Source organism: Phragmites australis, chromosome 11 (genome assembly GCF_958298935.1).
Source record: "Phragmites australis chromosome 11, lpPhrAust1.1, whole genome shotgun sequence".
NCBI lineage: Eukaryota > Viridiplantae > Streptophyta > Magnoliopsida > Poales > Poaceae > Phragmites > Phragmites australis.
In genome coordinates this window covers 30,610,827-30,621,438 of record NC_084931.1, presented here as the reverse complement: position 1 = coordinate 30,621,438, position 10,612 = coordinate 30,610,827, and the positions used below count along the sequence as shown (strand labels likewise).

At 50.2% G+C, this 10,612-nt stretch overlaps 1 protein-coding gene across 1 annotated transcript; it reads right to left on the bottom strand.

The window, feature by feature from the left end:
• Positions 1 to 1,811: 1,811 nt before the first annotated feature.
• On the bottom strand, positions 1,812 to 4,312 carry LOC133884233 (GATA transcription factor 12-like). Its single transcript, XM_062323583.1, has 3 exons — positions 3,780 to 4,312; positions 2,630 to 3,462; positions 1,812 to 2,340 (listed from the first exon to the last, which is right to left on the bottom strand). Exons 1-3 carry the CDS (start codon positions 4,086 to 4,088, stop codon positions 2,289 to 2,291), a joined length of 1,194 nt encoding a protein of 397 aa, XP_062179567.1. The 5' UTR covers positions 4,089 to 4,312; the 3' UTR covers positions 1,812 to 2,288.
• Between the last annotated feature and the right edge of the window lie 6,300 nt (positions 4,313 to 10,612).

The following is a 10,612-nucleotide window of genomic DNA, read 5'->3' as shown; positions in this document are numbered from 1 at the left end:
AGCAACGTCGTCCGGCGGCTATTAGCGTCTTGCGAGCTAGGCGAAACAGCCGGCACGCGGCCGCTTGGCTTGCGTTGCGTGCTGGCCGCTGCTGTCTTCCAAGCCAAGGGCGCCGCGCCGCGGCACGTCCGTGGCTCCCTGTGAAGCCCTGTTTCGAGCGTTGCCGGTGCGTGCCATCCGAATGAATTCGGGCTTCACCGAAGGGCTCTTTCGAGGCTGTCTGACAAATCCGGTGTGCGTCCATCTTCCGTTGTTGGAACGAGAAATCCAGGCCGGCTGTAGTCGTGAACGTCGATCAGGGCATCAGGCTTCATTCCTCATCGTTCGGGTTGAAGGATTGGACTAGTTGTATGGCTTAATTTGCATCGCATTCGGTTGCCTGTAGTAGCTACCTCCAGCTGACTGGATTAGTCTGCCGCTGAGCGATCCTACATGCATGGCAATGATGGATATCAAATATCGCCATATCGCACCATTTGCTGTTGCTGTCGTGGTTCTATTTAAGATCATGGTTAAGTGTTTCTCTTCACCGGTCAAATTTTCATCGTAAATGAGTTTTCATTCTCTTCAGCGTTTCAACAGTTTTTCTTTACGTTTTCCGTCACAAAGGGATTTACAGAATCATTCACTTTAGTACAGGATTCTCTCTATTTTTCTTCGCAATTCGCCTTAAGAAAAACTGTTAAAGATGAAAAATAAATAAAAAAATAGAAACAGAAATAAAAATTAAAAAAATAAAATAAAAAGAATATAGTTGAAAATGATCTAACTATCTACACTCTGAATAAATGATGGCATCAGTCTGATGACGCTTATGCAGTCTGGTCCTAGAGTTAGCACCCACCATCGTCTTACGCGGTGGTGCGACTGCAGACCTACAACCATACCGATAGGGCAACCTAGAAAAATAGGTCTATATGATATCATAAAGGCATCCGTAATCATTATAAAAACAGTTTATAATATAAGCTATCTATATGTATATAAGCAGCCCATAAAAATAAAATATTAGTATTGTTATTGTGTATTTTCTTCTCTGATTTTTTAATACAAATAGGCCTCGCCTTATATACTGACATAAACATTACGTTCTTTACCCTAACTATTATCACCACTAGTGGGTCCCACCTGTAGTGGGTCCACGTACATTGATGCTGAGTTAGTAGTACGAAGGAATTCAGGACACTAACTTTCATTTCTTTGCTTGTACGATAAGGAGCCATTTTCCCTGATATGTACTGGCTGTACCATGCGTACAATTGCACCAAGTTGGACAGCTTCAGTAGTTTCTGAAGATAATTTATCTCCAACAAGCAGTTTTCCGGACGTTTCTTTTCATGATCTAGATTTTTATCGTGAAAAAAATTATTATTAATTTTAGTATTTTAACAGTTTTTTTCATAATTTTTATCATAAAGAGATTCTCAAAGTCATTTTCTCTAGGACGAGATTCTCTCTACTTTTACTTTACGATTATCCTCGAAAAGAAGCTGTTAGGTCATCTTCAGCAGCTACTCAAATTCTCATCCTTAAGAATACTATTACAGCATCCTTTATCACTATTACAACATACCTTATTTTTTTTCCTATTTCTTACCTTCTACTCATCTTTTTCTCTCTTCGATCCCGTTGGCAGCCTCTGTAAACAGTACTGCTACAGTGTTACTGCCGTACTTCTACAGTGTTCCTCCCTTTCGGATCTGCTGTCAGCCACTGTGAACAGTACTACTACAGTGTTGTTACAGTGTTACTACTTACTTTGAACGAGCAAAAGAATTGAGGAGAGAATAAAATGAAAAAATATGGTTGGAAATAGTCTAAAAGCGGAAGTGTGCCTTTGCTTCAGGCGAAATCTATCAGACGTCCGTCCATCGGCGTCAGTACATGCATGTCCTGGCTCTTCTCATGTGACATTTACCAGTGGCACTCTGTGCACAAGTGTCAGGCCTTTGGCAAGCAGGTAGAGCGCATCGTCACATAGAGATGTAGGCTGGTAGCACACAGCAGGTAAATCGAAGCTTTCGGTGGTCAGGTACGTACCAGTCGTTCATCCCAAAAATGGGCCCGAAAGAGGAGAATCAAACCAACAAAGCCGGACCAAGATTTTACAGCCAAGTCGTTGGAAGTGAATGCTTCCTTTGCAGACACTCACTGACGTCTCGGCCCTACCGATATGCCAACAGTCATCGTCGATTCACCACTGCAAGCGAATCATCTTGCTCGCCAAAACGAAGACAAGATTGGGAATCGCATAAACAAGTAGAAGTGAATGGAGTCTCGCACACGTACTAGCTTGGAAGTTTGAACTTAAACTGCTTGTCTACTCTTCCTCTAGGAGATCTGCATTATACAAACGAAAAGATGCTGAGAAACAAAAAAAAAAGGCTAAGAAATTAACTCCCTAGAATTATTTCTCTAAGGGATCAGAAACTCAAAAGCTGAGAAGAGTCTGGAAAAAACTAAAAAAATCTGAGAAATCGAGAGAAGCGCGGATTTAAAGGTTCAGAAAAACCGGCAAAAAATTAAAACAGGAGTAAAAACTCCTAATAAAGTTTTGTTTTTGTTTGGCTGGATTATTCCTGAGCTATTGGATTTGGATAATCTCTAGAGCAAGCAAAGACGTCCCTACATGAGCTGACGGAAGTCCGGCCCTATGCGGTTGTGGATCAAGAAGTCGTCCCCGATGAGCGGCGCCGACGGCCCGTCGAACAGCAGCGGACCCGGCAGGTGCATTAGGCCTCCGCCGCTGCCGCCTGCGCCCACGTGTGACAGCGGCTGCGGCTGGTGCTGATGGTGGGGGTGGTGCAGGACCTGCATCTCCTTCTGGCGGCGCAGCTCGAGAACCTTGCGGTGAGAGTTGGAGTGCTTCGACACCACGAAGGTCGGGCTCGCCGCCGGCCGGTACTCCGGCACGAGGCGGCCCGACTTGTACCGCACGCCGCACGCGTTGCACAGTGTCTTGGGCCCCATGGGCCCCGTCCTCCACTGCGGCGTCTTGTCCGTCTCGCAGTGCAGGCACCTCCTCCCCTCCTCTGCAGCCGCCGCCGCGGCGTTCGGCGCGGGCGCCGGTGCGTCCTTCTTGGACGGCTTCGCGGGCTTCTTGGCTGGGAACACCAGCGCGGTGCCAGTGCCGGTGCCGGACTCGGACGGCGAGATGGCCGCGGACGCCGGGGAGGGCGGCGAGGCGGGAGGGGGCGGGAGCACGAGGCGGCGGGACGACCAGCTGCATGGCGCGATGCGGGAGCGCTTGCTGCGCGCCTTGCCGGGTACGGGCGCCTCCGGGGGCAGCACACCGCTGCTGGGCTGCGCCGCGGCGGCCGCAGGAGCGATAGCGGACGCAGTGGTGTTGGCGGCGGCCGACGGGATGCCGGTGATGAGCTGCAGCTTCCGGAGGTCCTCCGTCGGGAAGTTGTCCTCGCCCATGTAGCTGGATAGCCATTCCAGCTCCGCCAATTGGTCGTACTGCGTAGAGATTCACAGCAAGAAACAATTCAGCAATGGCGCCGTCAAACTCGTCGAATCAAAACCAAAACATGTTTGGGTGCCTGCAGAGTATGGCGAGCGTTTAGGATGCTGCTATTTTTGGTTGCAGGTTTCATCGGTTGCTTACTATTCAGAGGATGTTTCCTTCATTCGTGGAGAACTTTAATGGGTGCCGGTGATAGCTGGACGGGTTATCGTAACCGTTAATTCTTCAAACAAATCACGGCAAAATTCGAGAAATTCGCTGGTATTCATGCAAAATGATGCGACATTTACGACGAGGGTGAGGAATTTACCGGCTCGCAGAGCCCGCCGGAGAAGTCCCCGTCGGCGAGGCCGGAGAGGGAGTTGCTGCAGCTGTCCAGAGCCGTCACTGTCGACGAGTCGTTCGACGCGTTCACCGCGGCGCCCTCCTCCCCACCACCTCCGGCGGCGGCGCCACAAGCCCCGTCCACCGCCACCTCCGCCGTACACTCCCTCTCCCCCACCACCGCCTCCTGTCCCTCCTCGTCGTCGTCACACGGCAGGTCGAGGAGGTCGTCGACGAGGAAGAGGTCCGCCTCCTTCGCCCGGACGCCGTTCGCGCACTCCGCCGCCACCTCCATTCACCGCAGAGAATTCGTCTTTTTGTTCCCTTCTTCCTCTCCCTTCCCTCCGCTTATTCTGTCTGAGAGAGAGAGAGAGAGAGAGAGAGAGAGAGAGAGCGTAGGGTTTAATTGGGACGCGTTGGAGAGCGGAGTGGAGGACGACGACGAGGCCGGAGGGAGGTCAGCAGAGATGAACGCTTCTTGAGGAGTAAATAAAGCAACAGCCCACAGCCACTCTCCTCCCTCACCTGGCTGGAAACTTAGGCAGCTTTAATGGCCGGTTAAAATGAGAATATCTCTTTTATAGCAGTAAGAATCAAGAAGTTAATCCTCACAAAGAAAAGAACCCAGAAATCAGAGAAATGCAACTCCACGTTACTTTTGAATACATGACATATTCATTTCTCACAACTAATATTTATCTATCTGCTAATTTTCTTACTTATCTCATAATTTTTTTAACAACTCTAACTAAAATCTCAACGAAAATGGATAAGTTACAGGTGCGCAAGGAACAGTAAAATTTCTTATTCTATCAAACAAGGGGAAATCAAGAAATGCTTGGAGTTTTGCTCAGTCATAGGACACTGTGGTGGTACAGCTCTTTAAGAAGAAAAAACAAGGAGAGATTGTTGTCAGATGGAAGCCAGAGTTTTCGCAATTTATCGTGTTTGCCCCATAGCTGAAATAGCTTCACACCGGTGCAAAATTACAAATTGGTGATGCAAGATAAAACATTGTACTATCCATACCGTCGAATAGGCTGAAATAGCTACGCACCAGTGGTGACAATTTGGTGATATCAGTGATGGATCCGTTTGTCATGCGAGGAAGCGGGAGCAAGCTGCACTCAAGTAAATATCTCAAGGCAATTGCAAATTAGTACGATGCCATTCGTTTATACATGTTCTACGTTTATCAATTCCATAGACGAATGCAAAAGTAGGAAAACTAGCTTATAAGTTTCTTGCGCCTTCCGGGCGAGCAGCATTTTGTACCACCTTCTCCTTTGTTAAACTTAACAGGCAATAGGCTTTTCGATTAACATGCTGCGCTGATACACATATTTGATAATGGCCGAGGTATTTAAAGCACACCTTCTAAATCTCATATGCCTCAAATCGAGATCGATGTCTGAGACGATGAATCCCATCTTCTTCGCCAACATGATTCTCCATCTTCGAGCTTAGGGGAGGTTGGCAGGTGATAGATTGATTCGACGGAGGAGGCAGGCGCGGGGGCAGGGCGGTGAGGTGGCGGGGACGCCATCAACCGCGAACTGTGAAGGATCACTGGATGGGTCTATGCCCAGATGAGAGCTCCAAAATGAAGATGTTAGTGCGACTACGAATTGTGGACGTGGATCCAAGGGCAGGGCGTTGTTGGAGACAGAGGGAGGAGGGGCAGGGAGGGGGAGCATGAGGTCCGTTGGGAGAAACCAGGAGTAGCCTATTTCTATCTGTTAGGAAGTTAAAAACAACCGTGAGCTATTAAATGCCCATTAAAATATCACGTGTAGTTGAGGACATGTTCTCAAAATATAGAATTGTCCTTAAAAGTATGACATGTAGGGACATCGTAACACACATCATGTCATATTATCATGGCTTGTGTACACAAAAAATTGCATATATCAAAGTGAAACAAACCTAGCGTAGTGCGCTATGCTACGTTGACTAGTGAATTTTTATCGGATAAAAAACAAAAAATCCCTTAGAATCAACCTACCACAGTGAGTCATGTCATGAGCACATCGGTGCATGAGCAATTGTACAAGTTGCAGTGTGCTAAGAGGACAGAGCTGGGCTCGTTTGGCTAGCCCGGACATCATTGAGGGAGTCCATTCGAGTTTGATCTCTGATAAGACTCACATGACTCATCAGGGGTTTTTTCTTGCTCTCCTAGGTAGAGCTTGGGTTAAGTCTTACTCGCGCTGCGTACTACAGTTTGAGATATTTTTTCTAGTCATATGTGTAGAGTATATATTGTATGTCTTAACTTGTATATGAGGTATGTGAAGATGAGTGCATGTGTAGTATAAGTTTTTATTTAAATTTAAATACTACAACTTATACTTTGAAGATAAGTATATTAAAAAAACTTGCAGTGTGTTAAAAAGACTCTCACCCACGTTATAATCACCACCTTTACAAGCCGAGGGAGACTAAACCGACGTTGTAGACCGCGCCACGTCGAGCTCTCCGGAGTCTCCTCCCTGAAGACGCGCACGTCACGGGCCCATCTCGTGCTACCACGTAACCACCACGTGGGCGAGCCGGCCGCTGATCTCTCTCCCGCCGTTGGATGATGCATGGGACGACACTTGGGCGGCATCGGAATGGGGTCAGTGATAAAATAAAGCAGGCTGTGTGGCTGCGTCAGACAACGTCCTGCCCTGAATGGTCTCCGATCCCGAGGCGGATTGATCTCGAATGTCGTGACTGGTTGGGGAAAGTGTAGACTGAGTGCATAGACCTGCTCTTTTTTTTCATTGCTCGGCCACCTATCCTCGTCTCTTTCGTCCTCAACCTCCTCACCGACACATCGCTACAGAGCGCGATGACATGGTCGGAACACTTAGGGTGTTTTTTTTTTTTTGCTGGAATATGGTTTTATATGATTGTATTGTATAAGTAAGCTATGGGAAATAGATTGAGTGGAGTTATATGTATTGAAAAGAAAAATATTTAGTTGATTATATTTATCTAGATATCCTAAACTGATTTTTTTGTTTGGTTGATTAAATCTAAGGCTGTATAAGCGGAAGTAAGAGTTGAGGTTGTAATTAGTTACTCGTGCGAAGATAATTTTATGATACTAATAAGTAGATCCGTCTGCATGAGCGGATGTAGAGTTAGGATAAGGGATGAAATTTAAAGTATTTGTCTAGATAGATTGAACTGATTTTCTGTTTTATTGATTGAATCTGAAGCTATATGAGCAGATACAAAAGTTAAGATTGTGATTGGTTACTCGCGTAAAGATGATCTTGTGACGTTAATAAGTGAATCCGACTGTATGAGCATGAAAGGATCGAATGGCCCAAGAGGGGGTTGAATTGGACACTAATTAAAACTTCTATCGCTTTCTAAAACAAATAACAACCTTAGCCTAGATAAAATAGGATGCAACTACGTGATTTAAACTAGGACAAGGCAACTAAACAAGCAACATAACTAAGAGAGAGAACGGTAAAAAGAAAGACTTGCAAGAACCAAGATACTCAAAGTAAAATGCGGTAATGTAAATAGTTGGAGTAGAGAACACCAATTTTTTTCTAAGGTTTCGAGAAATTGGCACTTCCCCCTAGTCCTTGTTGGAGCATCCACCAAGGATGTAGCTCCCCCTTGAGTCACCAAGACTCAAGTGCTCCCTCTTGATTGCCCCTTCTCCATCTCCGAATTGGCGGGCATCAAACCAAGTACATCATCTCTTCCCGGGGCTCCCACAAGTCCTCCAAGAGCTCACCGAGAACACCTTCGATCACCAAGACCATCTAGGTGTTGCCAACCACCAAAAGTAACAAGCTTCAAGCTTCACTTGACAAAGACAAAGTCTAGACAACAGCTAGATGCACACTTGTTACTCTCCAAGCACTAAAGATGTCCTTAATCTTCAACTAAGAACTTGAAATTAAACACAAGTGCTCTCTCTTGCTTCTAAATGACACACCAAGTGTATGAGCTGCTACAGGGTTGCAAGAGCACCTTATGAGTCCAAATGAGTAGGTATTTATAGGCTAAGGATCAAGAATTAGCCGTTGCCTAACAACCCAGAATTTTTCTTAACGCCGGAAGGTCCGGTGTGAATAACTCTCTCCACATCGGAATATCCGGTGCTAATACCCCTGACAGAATAGCCGTTAACTGTTCCATTAGCCGTTAAAGCTCCGGCGTTTCATCCGGACTAACACCGGATCATCCAGCAATTGAAACCGGCCAGATGATAGTTTACAACCTCTCTGTATAAAATCATCCGGCGTTTACTCTTCACTATGACGGACCATCCGGCGTGTAGAATCAAGCCGAGACGGCACTGCAAAATATTTCTCCGGTGATCTCACCACTCGAACGCCGGACCATCCGGCGTGGACTTCAACAATTTTACAACTCAGAACTCTTAGGAAATTGCTCCGGTGCTGTCGGTGTATCGGGAACCAGGGGTCCCTGAGTCCCGAGACCGGGCCGGCCATCCGCCACGTGTCACCATCCCGCGAGGTCCCCCCTGCAGGATGAGGAAAATCTAAGTTCCGGGAGAAGGTGCTCGGGGCCACAGCCTCTGGTTCCCGAGCACCCCAGTTCCCCGATGACCCGCAGAGTCCAAGTACCAGGAAGAAAGTGCTCGGAGGGGTTTCCCACTCGCCCCCGAGTACCATAGTCCCCCGATGGGTCAAACAGCCAAGTGCTCGGGAGAGAGTGCTCGGGGCTGCACGTGGCAGCCCCCGAGGACTCGGTTCCCCGAAGGGTCTAAAGGAGTGCTCGGGAGAGAGTGCTCGGGGCTGCACGTGGTAGCCCCCGAGGACTCGATTCCTCGAAGGATCTGCCCAAGTGCTCTGGAGAGAGTGCTCGGGGCTGCACGTGGCAGCCCCCGAGGACTCGGTTCCCCGAAGGTCCTACAGAAGTGCTCGGGAGAGAGTGCTCGGGGCTGCACGTGGCAGCCCCCGAGGACTCGATTCCCCGAAGGGTCCTACAGGAGTGCTCGGGAGAGAGTGCTCGGGGCTGCACGTGGCAGCCCCCGAGCACTCGGTTCCCCGAAGGTTCGCGCAAGATCGCCAGACGCCCCGACGACCCGAAGGGTCCCGTCGGCGCGGTGTCAGCCAGTCAAAGGTCCAATACCGCATTTAATGGGCATGCGCGGCCTGACATCCTGACATTCTCAGCTGCCCATGCCATGGTGTCAGTCCCTACCATGCTTTGGCAGGGGGGGCGTGGGTCCATTAATTGCACTAGTCCCGTCCCGTATCATCCGGGGTACCTCGGGATAACGTTGCCAGGATCAAAGCGTTCCGCCTGCCACCCTGCCCTGACAGAAGAACAAGACAGGGTGGGCGCGCCGGGTGCCTCTGTGGCCGCCCGGTGGGCCCTCTCAACGGCGCCGGAGGACGTCCACAGTGGCGGGTGGTCGGATGCGCGCCGCATTTTTCCACCGCCCCTGTCACTTCGCCCAGACGGAATGATGACGCCTTTCTCCGTGGCGCCTTGGCACTCGCGCCCCCTCTTTCCCATTCGGGATAAGTCGAGGTCGGCGTGTGTATAAAAGGAAAGGATGGAGAACACATGAAGGCAACTAAGCCAAGAAACAACTAAGCCAAGAAACAACTAAGCCAGACAAGACGAGATCAAGAGAAGAGACCACAAGAGACAAAGAACATCACAAGCAAGCTCAAGTAGAGCTAGAGCACGGGAGCCCCAAGCTCTCTGTTAGACAATACACCCTTGTAACGAGACACATCCTTAAAGAATTCCCTTCAAGGAAGGATATTGCATCCACACAGGAGTAGGGTATTACGCCCCCGTGCGGCCCGAACCTGTCTAAACCCCGGTGCATTTATCTCTTTTTTGCACTAGGACGATCATCCCCCACCACCGGCCGTTGCATTTCTTTCCGTTTCCATTTATTTCCCCGACGAGCTCATTCAGGATCATCCCCCCGGCCGAATCTTTAAAAAGGGGTCTCTCGGGATCCCTGCGACAGGAGTTCATCCTCCGACAGCTGGCGCGCCAGGTAGGGGGGAATATCCCTGGATTTGTTCATTTGCTTTTTTTCACAGGAAAAGATGGCTGGTGGGCACCGTCTCCAGCGTTCCGGCTCCACTTCCAGTGACGGAGTGCTGCCCGACGCCCGGGAGAGCCCAGTCGTTGCTGCGTTCCAGCAGCAGCCGCTATCCACGTGTGCAGTTTTTCCCTCCCGAGGGGATCAAGGTGCTGGGCCTAGCAGGGCCGCCGCCGCCGCCACTGATGCACTTTCCGACCCCCAGCAGGAGGTTGAGACCCTAGCCGCTAAGTCCGCCTCTGGACAGCGCCGGGTGCCACTTCAGCGCAGACTCGCGTTCAGCGAGGCCAGCCCGGGGAGCGCGCTGCTTGCAGCGCATGCTCTCCTCAGTTACCCGCCCGTTCAGGCCACACCGAACACTTCGGAAGGCCGGTGGATCCAAGATGTCGTCACCTTGGTTGGCACTGCTCGCCGCCAAGTGCAGGCCGGGAGTCCTCGTACCACCACTCACCGTGGTGCCGCCAGAACTGGCTCCTCAACGGGCTACGTCCGCACGGGCCGAGGGGCCTCCAGGCGGAGCGCCCTCCCACTGGCCGTGTCCGAGGCCCGGGACCTCCGCTTGCGTCTTAACGAGCGGAGGGGCCACGAGGACGCCTGGGTCACTCTCGAGCGCCAGCGGGAAACCCGACAGGGGGCCGGGGCAGAGGACCAGGCTTCCTCTTTCCCGGCCCACGATCACCAGGAATCCCCGGCTCGCCGGCACTCACCACCGAGGACCCCCGCTCGCGCTGCGGGGTACGGCACCGGTTGCCGTGCCTTCACCGCTGAGC

Bases quoted from the DNA above. Each gene is read 5' to 3' on its own strand.
- LOC133884233 (XM_062323583.1), bottom strand. From the start codon at position 4,088: ATGGAGGTGGCGGCGGAGTGCGCGAACGGCGTCCGGGCGAAGGAGGCG. The intron at 3,463-3,779 runs GTAAATTCCTCA...ATCTCTACGCAG, and splicing joins CCGGCGGGCTCTGCGAGCCG to TACGACCAATTGGCGGAGCT. The intron at 2,341-2,629 runs GTAGGGACGTCT...TGTATAATGCAG, and splicing joins CCGGACTTCCGTCAGCTCAT to ATCTCCTAGAGGAAGAGTAG.